The sequence below is a fragment of the Acipenser ruthenus genome, chromosome 12, assembly GCF_902713425.1.
Source record: "Acipenser ruthenus chromosome 12, fAciRut3.2 maternal haplotype, whole genome shotgun sequence".
Lineage (NCBI taxonomy): Eukaryota > Metazoa > Chordata > Actinopteri > Acipenseriformes > Acipenseridae > Acipenser > Acipenser ruthenus.
In genome coordinates this window covers 415901-431054 of record NC_081200.1, presented here as the reverse complement: position 1 = coordinate 431054, position 15154 = coordinate 415901, and the positions used below count along the sequence as shown (strand labels likewise).

Genomic DNA, 15154 nt, shown 5'->3' with positions numbered 1-15154 from the left:
GTCATATCTCTCGAACTAGAGTACCTATAACCACCGTTCGAAGGGTACTAGAACAGCATGAATGTAATTTGCTCAGTTTCGTAGCAATTCTTTGCAGAAAATATTTTCAGGGCGTTCAGGGTGTTCAGCCTCATTCATGTCTATAGCAGGGTTGAAAAACATATTTCAGGCATATCTCTCGAACCCGAGCACGTAGAACCACCATTCAAAGTGATATAGACTCAGGGGAGCACCCCAAACCACCCCCTAAAACGGTGTGGTGGTTCACCCAAAAACTCATGTCATGACGAAAAAATTCACTTTGCCAAGCCGTCCTGGCATCTGAACCATGAAAATGGTGACTCCTTGTGTGGGGCCCCACGGGGCCCGGCCACAAAAAAAAAATCAAGTTCCTAACCCCCACAGAACCCGAGATACGCCCTGTCAAAAATGTCCAAAAACTATCCTTTTCGGGGTCATATCTCCATGACCCTGGGGCCTAGAAACCGGGTTGAACTTCCTAGGGTCATGTCTGGGGGCCCTCTTTCACAAGGAGCCACCCGTTTTCAAATGCTACATTTTCAACAAATTTACACATTTTCAGCATGATGGAATGTCAAGGTTGCATTTCCAATAGCTTTTGAGCTCCAGGTTGTCAAAAAAAGTCTAAACTGGTGTCCTTTCTAGCTGGGGACACGTCGCTTGGAGGGATCGACAGGGGCCCCGAGGTGGACCTCCGTACCGATTTTCAAGTCTCGGGGACCCCCGGAACCCGAGATATAGCACCCTGAAAAATGTCTATGGGAAATCCCATTATAAAACCCCTTTGGGGCAACGCCCACCATCTGGCGGTGGGGTGGCGTATGAACCCATGGCCGATATCTTTCTTTAGCTAAGACTCTTGTGCACACAAAGAGTGCCCTTCTGAGTTCGCTGGCCCAGGGGTCGTGGAGATACGGGTACGATAAGAGACCACCCCCTTCCCTATGGCAAATCCCATTATAAAAACACCACTGGGGTAAGGCTCGGCCAATGGCGGTCGTGGGTCGTACGAACTCGAAGGAACCAATTTTCTTTAGCTAAGACTGTTGTGCATCTAAAGAGAGTACTAGCGAGTTTGTTGGCCCAGGATATGTGGACTCATGGGGTACGATAGGAGGACCCCCCCCCCGACCGCGATTTCCTATAGCAAAATACATACAAAAAATGTCCATTATATATAAGACCTGAAGTGTGCACATTTTGTAGTGTATTTATGCAACAGAAGCACCAATTTAAGTCTATTCCTAGTGTTTTGTGATCACAGTATCAGCTTGAGTGTATCGGAGCATAGTTTTGCACCAAAAGCGAGCAGAGGCGAAACAAAGCACTATATACCCTATTCTTTAAAATATCTCTTTGCAGTGCAAATTTGAGGAACGCAACCACTTAGCAACTTGCAAATTGGTACTGCAATTTAAAGGCCTGTAGTGTCAGACTGGTAGTCCCTAACTGATTCAAGTGTTTTTGGAATGATTCCTGCAAAGACTGATTTATAAGAAAAAACAGAGATTGACAAACAGCATTTTGCTTTATATGCAGAAACGGGCAACTACAAGAGGGTGTCAAACAAGCTGTGAATGTCCTAGGAGGCTACAGAGTACCTCTGGGTATGAATCCAGATGCTCGCAGTACCTGTTCTTAGATGTCCGAAACCACTGTATAACCTGTATAACCTATAAATATCACTTTTTATTGTGTATTTGAGGAACACACCAATTACAAACTTCAATTGAATTGCTGTGCTATCAGAATATCAGTGTATAACTTTGCTGGGTATTGCAATGTATGCTGGGTATCAAAAGGCCTTCACTTTCACAAAAGGCTGTCAATTTAAAAAAGGCCGTCAAAGTTACAAAAAAATAGGTATGCTCCTAACCCAATACTTGTCTTTTTAATTCTGTGCATCCAAATACTTGTAGTTAAAAGTTTTAAGAATTAAGCCTACTGTTTGTTGTTCTGTCCTAAACCAGCAGTTTGTCACCCAAATTTATTAAATAAACAGAGGGGGGGGGGGGGGGGGGGGTCATCAGATTATTCTCCATTTTATTGTAACTGAGGTACCGTTCAGTTGAGCGAAAATTGTAAAGGGGTACTCGAGCTGAAACCTCCAGATAGAAGGGGTACAATTTCAAAAAAAGGTTGAAAACCCCTGACCTGCAGTATAAATGATCAGGAATAAATAAGGGAAATGCTGACTAATACAATACAATAGGATTTATTTGAAGTTGTTGAAGGGCACTGGTCTCTTAAACCCAGAAGTTCTGATAAACCCCTATGCCTCACTATATATTGATGGACATTACATAAGCAAATGAGATGACCTTTTTTTTTTTGGTATACCATGTTCCTAAATGTTTTCTGAGGAGAGTAAAAAATAATTAACTTTGATTCATGTACTCTTAAATGAATTAACGGTCCAGTTTATGGTAAACTGTGCATGCATGACTTAGAAACTCGGCTGTCAGCTAAGCAGAATATCTCAAAAACTGGCCTGAATTTGAAAATGCAGAATTCTGAACGTTATCTGAAAACCAGAGCAGCCCAGAAATTGGGATGTTATCAAAGTGGCCCAGAATTTGGGACGTTATCTAAAAACCAAAGCGACCCAGAATTTGGGACGTTATCTAAAAACCAAAGCGGCCCAGAATTTGGGACGTTATCTAAAAACCAAAGCGGCCCAGAATTTGGGACGTTATCTAAAAACCAAAGCGGTCCAGAATTTGGGATGTTATCTGCAAACCAAATCGGCCAAGAATTTGGGACATTACCTGAAAAGTAAAGCGGCCCAGAATTTGCGACGTAAATGAAAACAGGGACAGTCTATATGTAAAACTGTGATTACATTAGAGATAAACTAATGTATCCTGTAAGAAAACTGCAATAGCGTATATGTTTTATATTAAAATATATCGCAAACACGATTATAGATATATGCTACTTGAAAGAAAAAAGTACACCACCACAGAAAGCCAATTCTTACATTCGTGCATAACATGATAATTTATATAAAGTAATTACCCATAGTTTGTTATATCAGTACAGCATAATACCACATTATATTTTAATGGTAAGGTTGTGGAAAGCAGATCACTCTCTCTCTCTCTGATCACAATGTTAAAAATGCCTGCAAGCTTTATCCTCATGTGATGACATATTCATGTGACAGACATGGACCAATCAAAACGCGAGACTGTTATGCGGTTCCATCCCAAAAACCTGGCCTGTGTCATACCTCCACTGTCGGTCTCCCTCTCCATCTCTCTCGCTACCCTCATCTTAATTGCTATTGCTCCCCACAGCCACACCTGATGCTACATGCAGCCTGATGGCTCGCAGCTACAATAGATGTTGTTGTCATAATGACCATCTCGCGAGGAGAAAGAACAGAGAACAAAGAGAGAGAGAGAGAGAGAGAGAGAGAGAGAGAGAGAAAGAGAGAGAGAGAGAGAGAGAGAGAGAGAGAGAGAGAGAGAGAGAGAGAGAGCGAGAGAGAGAGAGAGAGAGAGAGAGAGAGGAGAGAGAGAGAGAGAGAGAGAGAGAGAGAGAGAGAGAGAGAGAGAGAGCGAGAGCGAGAGCGAGCTCCTAATGCAATAGAAAAGCTCTGTGCTAGTGTTAAGCATCGTGTTAGAAAATGTGATTTCAGTTGTTAACGTCAGTAGCGGGCTGTAGTAAAAAGGCAGTTGTCTTTGTACATTATAATATAATAAATAGCCAGTGAGTAGCGCGTACTGGTCCGTCTCTACGCATCTTTCTGATGGCGATTCTGATGACCCGCTGCAGCTGAGACATGGCAAAGAATCGCAGCGGCAAATCCTATCAGCTTTCATCTCAGCATCTAAAGAGGTAGAGACCATAGCCACTCTCCGCCAATGCCGCTTTCCACTGCACGATGAGCGTAGCTTTGCAAGACCTCAGGAACAATGTAAGTGCCGATCAGCATGTTTGTTTTCATTCATATATATATTCCCTGTATAATATTGCTAGCATTGAATAATATTATTATCAGTAACATATGTCAGCTGCTGCTGCTGCTGCGTACTCTGTATCTCGGATACAGTCAGAGCTTTATTATAAGAGGATACTATTATATTATGATAAGTCACAAATCCAGGGGCTTTGTTTGCCCTTTCGTATGAGAATGTAATACATAGCATTGTTTCGTTGATTCTTTTTTTTTTTTTTTTTTTAATTATTATATTCAAACGATTGAACTGAGAAGTAACACATAGGCACCTCACTATATAAAAGTGTAGTACCTATCTATGCTCATGCTGGTCTTGCTGTGTGTTCGGGTGATAATGAATGATTCTGCATTCGACGGGATTAACTGTTGCAGAATTGATTTATGTGTAATAATGTTTAATAAACACATGCTTTTGCGGTTTTAAACGCGCATTAAATAATAAACACATGCTTTGCGGTTGTAAACATGTTTTCTTATAACAGAGTGAAAGCGCGTCGAAAAAGAAAACGCATTTATCTCTTTGTTTTTACATTCGACAGCTCTCATGCCAAAGCGTTTTAAATTATTCGATAGTGGTGCGGTTGCTAATGAAATCAGATTAATCGATTTTAGTATCGATTTTAAAGCCCGACGCGCTGGGAACAGCGCGAATTGCGGACCGGTCTACAGGTGGTTGTTACTAAGCAAACTCTGCTTCCTGTCGCGGTTCAACAGCTGCAGCGTTTTCTGTTCAAGGACCGTCTTATACTGAACCTGTCAAACCTGTTACACAACATATAGGCTATAGTACAACCTGCAGCACACGCCTCATTTAAAATGTGTTATAATGCATATCATTTTTTTTTTTTTAATTTAGTAGTGGGCAATTATTTGTTATTATTTTCTCCCAATTTAGAATATCCAATTATTATTTAAGCTCGGCTCACCGCTATCACCCCTCCACTGACTCAGGAGTGGTGAAGACAAACACACGCTGTCCTCCGAAGCTGACCGCTTCTTTTCACGCTGCAGACTCACCGTGCAGCCACCTCGTAGGAGGACAACGCAGCTGCAGGCAGTTTACAGGCAAGCCCGCAGGCGCCCGGCCAGACTACAGGGGTCGCTGGTGCGCGGTGAGCCGAGGACACCCTGGCCGACCTAAACCCTCTCCCGCCCCGGGCGGCGCTCAGGCAATTGTGCGCCGCCCCCTGGGAGCTCCCGTCCTAGGTCGGCAGTGGAATAGTCTGGACTCGAACCGGCGACCTCCAGGCTATAGGGTGCATCCTGCACTCCATGCGGAGAGCCTTTACCGGATGCGCCACTCGGGAGCCCTCAATGCATATCATTTACACTTCATTGTGGATGCTACTGTACCTGCTATAGGACTAAATAAGAAGGCTGTGTTGTGCTGGGTAAGACCTTCCCCACAGGCAAAGCCCTTACAGTATCTTCTCTTTGACTTTGTATGTATTAATTGAAGCGTCTGTTAAAAAGCACAGTGTTTTTGTTGCCAGTATTACAGCAAGCGTTTCTACAGCTTGACGTGTCACTGAATGAATGGGATTGAGCTGCATGTGTCTCTACAGCTTCACGTGTCACTGAATGAATGGGATTGAGCTGCGTGTGTCTCTACAGCTTCACGTGTCACTGAATGAATGGGATTGAGCTGCATGTGTCTCTACAGCTTCACGTGTCACTGAATGAATGGGATTGAGCTGCGTGTGTTTCTACAGCTTCACGTGTCACTGAATGAATGGGATTGAGCTGCGTGTGTTTCTACAGCTTCACGTGTCACTGAATGAATGGGATTGAGCTGCGTGTGTCTCTACATCTTCACGTGTCACTGTGAATGAATGGGATTGAGCTGCGTGTGTTTCTACAGCTTCACGTGTCACTGAATGAATGGGATTGAGCTGCGTGTGTTTCTACAGCTTCACAGGTGAACAGGCTTCCTTTCTAATCCTCAGTGATACTTTGCATCATGCTTCCTCAATCCTGATTACATTCAACATCTTAACAAAGTCATTGAAAAGCCCATCTTTCATTGTAGCCTGCAAGAAAGAAAGAAAAAAAAATTCACCGAACTGCTCCAAAGCAATAGCAAAGTCTGCCAAAGCGCATGAACGTCCCGCTGCTTATGCAGTGTGCTTGTCACCAGCCCTGCAGTGGTTAAGCAGGCAGATTTGCTGCTGTTTGCAAACAGTACTTCACAGATGAAGCACTCTTACATTTAGTTTTGTATCTGAAAGCAAGAATTTGACATAAGGGGTTGGTGGGTGGGTGTGATTAAGCACCTGGTGCTAATTGAATAACATTTTTTTTAAAAAAGCCCTGAATATCAGGAGAGCCATAAGTGACCCCAGGGATCCCTGTCTGAGCTGCTTGTGGGGGGACATCAGACCACTTGAAGTGGATTGTGCTGTTCCTACTTCATACAGGACCACCACAGGGGCAGTGGTACACTTTCATCAGTTCCATTAAAGCATTGAAGTGAAGGAGCTGCCGCTGCTGACAGCTGCTAGTATGGAGGCTCCTGCAGGTCCAGCTGGGAAACCACTGCTAATGAACTGGGAGCACAAAACAAGAACCAGGTGCAAGGGGTCGTTGCTCTGCTACGCTTGCTTGGAACGGGATCTCATCAGTTCAACAAGTTGGGCAAGGCTGGGTCTTCATTTCTCCAAGTTGGGCAAGGCTGGGTCTTCATTTCTCCAACCTGGTCAAGGCTGGGTCTTCATTTCTCCAACCTGGTCAAGGCTGGGTCTTCATTTCTCCAACCTGGTCAAGGCTGGGTCTTCATTTCTTCAACCTGGTCAAGGCTGGGTCTTCATTTCTCCAACCTGGTCAAGGCTGGGTCTTCATTTCTCCAACCTGGTCAAGGCTGGGTCTTCATTTCTCCAACCTGGTCAAGGCTGGGTCTTCATTTCTCCAACCTGGTCAAGGCTAGGTCTTCATTTCTCCAAGCTGGGAAAGGCTGGGTCTTCATTTCTCCAAGCTGGGAAAGGCTGGGTCTTCTCAGCAGTACTTTGGTGGTTGAGTGCATATGGCACTGAAGCTCTGTGGTGCTAGGGGGCATTGTGCTGTAAAGAACCCATGTCTAGTCTGCTCCTTGGATATTAAATATCATTGAAGTAGAAGAACAAGGGTGTTAATCCTGGTGTCCAGGCTAAACCTCTTCAGTGTTCAGTCCCCCTCCCCCTGCCCATACAGTGCTAGCAATTTATGATCTTCTTTAGTCCATGCATTTATTACAGTGTTATTGCATTACTGCCGGAGGGTTGTGGGTTCAATCCCCAGTGGGGGACACTGCTGCTGTACCCTTGAGCAAGGTACTTTACCTAGATTGCTCCAGTAAAAACCCAACTGTATAAATGGGCAATTGTATGTAAAAAAAAAATAATGTGATAACTGTATAATGTGAAATAATGTATAATGTGATATCTTGTAACAATTGTAAGTCGCCCTGGATAAGGGCGTCTGCTAAGAAATGAATAATAATAATAATAATAATAATAATAATACTGTGTCTCTATAGGCAGGGCATTGCAGGTCAGTTTCATGGCAAGCTGAGGTATACATATGGGAAATGTGAGCCATCTAAGCAACCCTGAGCAAGTCACTTAACCTCCTTGTGCTCCGTCTTTCGGGTGAGACGTAGTTGTAAGTGACTCTGCAGCTGATGCATAGTTCACACACCCTAGTCTCTGTAAGTCGTCTTGGATAAAGGCGTCTGCTAAATAAACAAATAATCTAAAGGTTAATAATATGCAGTACTGTGGAGCTGGAGCATCACGTGATTCCTGTCCCCAGAGGTAGGGGTGACACTCCCAGTCCCCATTTCACCCTGAGCCTCCTTAATTCCTGCTGGATCTCCGGATCAGGGTGTGCGGAAGATGATTCTGCTGTCATGTAGATAAGGAGGGACAGAGCCTCATAGTGCACAGGGGGGCCACACAAACCCAGGCCCTGCATAAAGCCCCCCTGCAGAGGGAGGCCAGACGGAGCAGAATGTGCAGCCAGCTACTGTAGCCCCCTAATCTCCACTAGAGCAGCCGAGCACTCGAGGATTCCAAGGCCACCCTGCCAGCTGCATTGCACTGCAGTACATTTTAATTGGAATGTTCTGGAGTTAGCTAGCCAGACACTATTGCAATGTGTTCTCAGGGCTAACGAAGAGGCGTCTGAATGTGAAATAGAAAACAGAATGTACTTAAACACACCATTTCCACCCCATACTTTGTATTTAATTCAGGTCTATTCAAGACCAATTCAATTAACCTTTAGCTGGGAAAGATGGTTTGAGGAGAATTCAAGCAGCAAACATTCAAGCAGCAAACATTCAAGCAACAAACAAGGGTGCAAGTGGATCAGATCCATTTTTATTTGGACTCATCAGTGATTCAATGTTAACAGAATCAAAATAAAAAATTGCTCCCTGTGCTCTAATTTAATTAATTAATATTTAATGTTTTTTTCTTTCCTAGTTAAAGTTAATGGAATCAGGCCCTAACTGTGTCACAGAGCTTTCAGAGCACACAGTGATGCCTGCTGATTAAGCTGCTGGATCTCAGCCCAGAATCCAGGGGGGCTGGTGTGAGAGTTAGACAGGTGCAAGGCTGAGCTCAGAAACCAGGGAGGCTGGTGTGAGAGTTAGACAGGTGCAAGGCTGAGCTCAGAAACCAGGGAGGCTGGTGTGAGAGTTAGACAGGTGCAAGGCTGAGCTCAGAAACCAGGGAGGCTGGTGTGAGAGTTAGACAGGTGCAAGGCTGAGCTCAGAAACCAGGGAGGCTGGTGTGAGAGTTAGACAGGTGCAAGGCTGAGCTCAGAAACCAGGGAGGCTGGTGTGAGAGTTAGACAGGTGCAAGGCTGAACTCAGAAACCAGGGATGCTGGTGTGAGAGTTAGACAGGTGCAAGGCTGAGCTCAGAAACCAGGGATGCTGGTGTGAGAGTTAGACAGGTGCAAGGCTGAGCTCAGAAACCAGGGATGCTGGTGTGAGAGTTAGACAGGTGCAAGGCTGTGCTCAGAAACCAGGGATGCTGGTGTGAGAGTTAGACAGGTGCAAGGCTGAGCTCAGAAACCAGGGAGGCTGGTGTGAGAGTTAGACAGGTGCAAGGCTGAGCTCAGAAACCAGGGAGGTTGGTGTGAGAGTTAGACAGGTGCAAGGCTGAGCTCAGAAACCAGGGAGGCTGGTGTGAGAGTTAGACAGGTGCAAGGCTGAACTCAGAAACCAGGGAGGCTGGTGTGAGAGTTAGACAGGTGCAAGGCTGAGCTCAGAAACCAGGGAGGCTGGTGTGAGAGTTAGACAGGTGCAAGGCTGTGCTCAGAAACCAGGGATGCTGGTGTGAGAGTTAGACAGGTGCAAGGCTGAGCTCAGAAACCAGGGAGGCTGGTGTGAGAGTTAGACAGGTGCAAGGCTGAGCTCAGAAACCAGGGAGGCTGGTGTGAGAGTTAGACAGGTGCAAGGCTGAGCTCAGAAACCAGGGAGGCTGGTGTGAGAGTTAGACAGGTGCAAGGCTGAGCTCAAACAGCAGGGCCCTGCCTCCGATCCAGAGCAGAGGTCAGTCAGGATGGATTGTTGTGGGTTAAATATTTTTCATATGAATTCACTTACTGTTTGAAATGTGTTTTGAAATGCATTTCCAATATGTGAGGAGGTGCTAAATCTGATCAGGTAGGTCAATGTCAATGTGCCTTATCATATTTTGTGAGCCAAATAATATGTTAAAGGACAAGATGGAATGAAACTGCCTGATCCAAACTTGAGTTGAGTTTTTTTGTGGAGCTCTGTAATGATCCTGCAGTGACTCTGAACATGACACACTCGTACTCAATCACACACTGAAACACACACACTCACACTCAATCACACACTCACACTCACACTCAAACAAACACTCACACTCAAACACACACACACTCACACTCAAACACACACACACGTTTCTTCAGATAGAAAGCAACACCCCCAGCCCCTGAGGGACAGCGCTCAAGACTGCTGTGCGGAGAGCAGCTGAGGCTTGAGGACACTGATCTGCTCTCCAGGAATCACCTGTTCTCTTTACCTGAGGAGCGCTGGTCTCCAAATCTGCTCAGCCCTATTTATTAATTAGTCATTTAGCAGACAGATTTATCCAAAGTGACTTTCAGAGACTTGGGGGTGAACTATGCATCACCTTACAATAGGACCTCAGTTTTACATTTCATCTGAAGGCAAATTTGAAAAGAAATAAAATAATCGTGATGGAATTAACTCCAACAATAAAGTAACTGCTGCGTACTTGCTAATTATATTTGTATTCCTCTCTGAAAACGTGACTTTGCCTTTTCGCTGGCTTTGAAATAGGACCCTGAATTTGTCCATGTTACAGCAAAGCTCATATTCAGAATGCTAGGCTAGCCCAATGCTCTTAGGTGATGCTCAAACTTCTTGAAAATCTGTCAAATCGTTGGCAATGCTTTGTGAGCTTTGTCCGTAACATTAGCACTGATGAAGGCATGAGACAAAATATTTCTCTACTTATTGAAAACAGAACCAAAGCTTACTGAAAGAGACTGTTACTGTTACTGTCTGCAAAGATCCTCAGTTTTGGACTAGAGTGACAGCCTTCTCAGTGCAGGCTTTACCCTAAATCCCACCATTACAGTGAACAGCATGTATCTGGAGAGTAATTCAAGCAATATGTAATGCCAGAGGACAGCTCCTCACATTTACACTGTAGGACACAATCCTAACGAATTCACAACACTTCTTCTCATCTGTTGCAGCACCGTCTCTAACTTTTTGATTTGCCTTGGCCACCTGAGTCCTGATATAGACTTTTGTATTGGATTAGTGTCTAGACCCCCTCACCATGGGCACCGCGGGGCAGTCTCTTAAAGATGTCAGATTGGCTGGGCGTGCTTCGGAGATCAAGTGGATAGATGATATCGATCAGGGAAGGTGTTGATTGATGACTGCAGTTGGTCAGCAGTGACTTCCAGCTGCACACGGGTCTGTAAAGCTGTAGGAGCTTCCAGAAGCGAGGGCCATTCAATCTCAGCACTAACACTCCTTCATCATTCTCAGTAAAAGAGCTGCAGCTGAAAGGAAGCCCGCCAGTGTATGAATGATAAACGGGGGAAGGGTTTGGGGTCAGTGCTCAATGCTTTATTGTCTGCCAGCACAGAGACACATTCACCACTCATTAGAATCCATTTGAAATCAGCTGTGCCCATGGACACCGTGTGACAGCCCCCTCCTCCCTCTAGTAGTTGGTAAGTATAACGGCGGGGAATTATGGCCGGAAAACAAATTGAATACGTTCTTTTTTGTGTGGATATTGTAGCCGTCTGGACAGGACTGCAAAGTGACACCATTGTGCACTGCTTTAGTATCAGACTGGCACACAGAGATGTAACGCGCAATGATTTACTATTATTTAAAACAACCAGAAGGAGAGAGAGAGACAGGGAGGGAGAGAGAGGGGGAGAGAGAGAGAACAAGAGGGAGAGAGAAGGAGAGGGAGATAGAGAGATATATAGAGAGATAGAGAGAGCTGCCTCTGGGTAGTTAGTGATGTGTGTGTGCGTTCAGGAGGAAAAAGGTTCATTAAAATGTAAAGCGCGTTGCCATCAATACTCCGTTAACAAGAGTGCAAGTCAATACCGGGAAGCTCTGAAACTCTATGACTGCTATTCTTGCTCTCACCACTCCACTGCCCCCGGGGTGTGGCTCTGTACATGACTGCTATCCTGACTCTCACCACTCCACTGCCCCCGGAGTGTGGCTCTGTACATGACTGCTATCCTGACTCTCACCACTCCACTGCCCCCGGGGTGTGGCTCTGTACATGACTGCTATCCTGACTCTCACCACTCCACTGTCCCCGGGGTGTGGCTCTGTACATGACTGCTATCCTGACTCTCACCACTCCACTGTCCCCGGGGTGTGGCTCTGTACATGACTGCTATCCTGACTCTCACCACTCCACTGTCCCCGGGGTGTGGCTCTGTACATGACTGCTATCCTGACTCTCACCACTCCACTGCCCCCGGGGTGTGGCTCTGTACATGACTGCTATCCTGACTCTCACCACTCCACTGCCCCCGGGGCGTGGCTCTGTACATGACTGCTATCCTGTCTCTCACCACTCCACTGCCCCCGGGGCGTGGCTCTGTACATGACTGCTATCCTGACTCTCACCACTCCACTGCCCCCGGGGTGTGGCTCTGTACATGACTGCTATCCTGACTCTCACCACTCCACTGCCCCCGGAGTGTGGCTCTGTACATGACTGCTATCCTGACTCTCACCACTCCACTGCCCCCGGGGCGTGGCTCTGTACATGACTGCTATCCTGACTCTCACCACTCCACTGCCCCCGGGGTGTGGCTCTGTACATGCTTGCCTGTGTGCTTTGTGCTTTTATTACAGCACCCCCTATCCCCTCCTGTGGAAACTAGCATTTGTTTTTCCTGTTGCTACACACCGTTAATTCTTCACATACTACAGCTGAACTGCCCGGCCCTGCTTAATTCAATCACCCTGTATGAAGTAAGCAGGCATCTATTTATTTATTGATTCATTCATTTATTTCTTGTCTCTGGTTTCCCAGTGCAGAATGTTAAGGCCGACTTGTTCAGAGAGTTAATCACAAACAGACAGAGGTTTTGATATCCTGTGCAGCGCAATGCACAGTGTGGGCTCAGTGTGCTAGCTAGACACAGTCCACTGCTCCATTCTGTATCCACACACTCCACTGATTCAGAGGCGCTCAGGAACTGGGAAAGGGATGGGGGTGTTTCCTCTTTTTCTTTCAGAACTTTCTGTTCTTTATTAAAGCGAGAAAAAAAGAGTCCTGCCAACAAAAAAAACCCAGCTTACCCTCTCCTCTCTGCCCTGTCACCCCCTCCCTCTCCTTCCTGCCCGCCTCCTTTCTGAGAGTCACAGCAGAGCCGTTTATCTGTGTGTGTGGTCTGTGAGTCTTGAAGGCTGTGTGTGTGTGTCTGTGGTCTGTGAGTCTTGAAGGCTGTGTGTGTGTGTCTGTGGTCTCTGAGTCTTGAAGGCTGTGTGTGTGTGTCTGTGGTCTGTGAGTCTTGAAGGCTGTGTGTGTGTGTCTGTGGTCTGTGAGTATTGAAGGCTGTGTGTGTGTTTGTATGTTTTTATATTATTAAAGAGACAGACCTGAGAGCAGGACAGAGCCTTTTCTTTCCTCTGGATTTACCACAGAGGAGCTTGAGATCCTTGTGAAGGTAGGTGCCAGACGCTGCTTTCGCTTTCTTTCAGGTTTCTTCAAGTTTCTTTCAGGAGGGATTCAGTTACCAAGGTACCGCTACTCGTAAAGTTGCTCAAGCTGGGGGCTTGTGATTATGAGACCAGCACAGGCAGCATTACCAGTCAGAGCCTGCCCTTCAAACCTGTTCAAGATGTAGATGAAGAAAGCATCTTCTTTTTAGGGAGGGCCTCTCTCCGTTTATAGGGTTAGGAGGAACTGCTGGAGCTGAGAACTGGAGAGCTCCACAAGAGGGAAGGAGTGACACAGACACACCTGTCCACTGTACTGTCTTAGTGAGGATATTGCATTGACTCCCATTAGTTTCCTAACTACAATTATTTTATAACCCTATTATTTTATAACTTATGTTTCCCAAAAGTCAGGGCAAGAGTAAAAGGGGAACTCTTTCGCACATGAGTTTTGCCCTCACTTTGTTGGTGTATGTACTTCTCTAGCAGAGTGAGGTGGACAGTGTTTTCACATTTCACTCTGCGTGTGTTTGTGGAGAGAGAGCAGCACGGTAACACTTAACCTAACTGCCTTTGTAACATTATTGCAACACAGATGACTTTTCTTGTCTACTTTTGTAGCTTTGTTTTACAGAAGCTGTGTTGAGACAGGAATAGCATGTTTTGCACTGGTCTCAGATGCTCTCAGATAGCAGCATGTTTCTTGAATTAGGCACATCCTGTGAGTGTTTTCAATACCCCAGTCACTTCTTTCTGTGTGCAGCCTGTGAAAGTGTGTCTTGTACCTCGGTTTCCTGTGTTTCTCTGCCCAGGGCCCTTGTGAATGACATCAGCAAGTTCTGGGGGTGGAGGAGTGAGTGGGGCACACGCAGCTCCTGTGTGCTGGGGACGGGGGAGTGAGTGGGGGTACACGCAGCTCCTGTGTGCTGGGGGATGGGGAGTGAGTGGGGGTACACGCAGCTCCTGTGTGCTGGGGACGGGGGAGTGAGTGGGGGTTCACGCAGTTTCTGTGTGCTGGGAGATGGGGAGTGAGTGGGGGTACACGCAGCTCCTGTGTCCTGGGGACAGGGGAGTGAGTGGGGGTACAGGGATGGCAGTTTTATGACTTTTTCTCTGAGACTGTGTTGAGCCAGAGTGAATCCCAGTTCCCCGTTCCTTATTGGGGTGACCACAGATACTGGGCTAGCTGCAGGCTTCCAGCTGGCCAGATGGAACGCTGTGTAAAACAGCATGGCAGCTGGGATTGTATCCATTTGAGTCTGGAATCATATTGTTAATGTTAATCTCATAACGTGATAACAAAGTACAAATTCTGAATGTTTTTAAATAGTTCACATTTCAGTTTTATTGTTTTAGTGCTAAATAAAAGTTCTGGAATCTGAAATATGGTATCCAATTTAACCCAAGAGAAGTTATAGCAAGGAAAGCAGTAAATCAAACCTCCCCACACTGCCCCCTGCCCTCCCACTACCCCAATGTGGAGAGACCTGTCCCTGCCCTCCCACTACCCCAGCGTGGAGAGATCTGTCCCTGCCCTCCCCCTCCCCCTACCCCAACGTGGAGAGATCTGTCCCTGCCCTCCCCACTACCCCAATGTGGAGAGATCTGTCCCTGCCCTCCCCACTACCCCAATGTGGAGAGATCTGTCCCTGCCCTCCCACTACCCCAACGTGGAGAGATCTGTCCCTGCCCTCCCCACTACCCCAACGTGGACAGATCTGTCCCTGCCCTCCCCCTCCCCCTACCCCAACGTGGAGAGATCTGTCCCTGCCCTCCCCACTACCCCAATGTGGAGAGATCTGTCCCTGTCCTCCCACTACCCCAACGTGGAGAGATCTGTCCCTGCCCTCCCCACTACCCCAACGTGGAGAGATCTGTCCCTGTCCTCCCACTACCCCAACGTGGAGAGATCTGTCCCTGCCCTCCCACTACCCCAATGTGGAGAGATCTGTCCCTGAGGGGGATGGC

The 15154-nt window shown here is 46.5% G+C and overlaps 1 protein-coding gene across 2 annotated transcripts in view; it reads left to right on the top strand.

The window, feature by feature from the left end:
* Positions 1 to 3546: 3546 nt before the first annotated feature.
* The window catches only part of LOC117417172 (endothelin-converting enzyme 2-like), a 40408-nt gene continuing 28800 nt past the window's right edge, over positions 3547 to 15154 (top strand). The window contains exon 1 of one of the 2 annotated variants that reach the window (XM_059034248.1): positions 3547 to 3943. In XM_059034248.1, the coding sequence (XP_058890231.1) occupies positions 3911 to 3943 (33 nt within the window). In that variant the 5' untranslated portion in view covers positions 3547 to 3910. Of the gene's footprint in view, positions 3944 to 12910; positions 13195 to 15154 lie in introns of those variants that run through there. The other variant, XM_059034249.1, reaches the window with a different exon arrangement.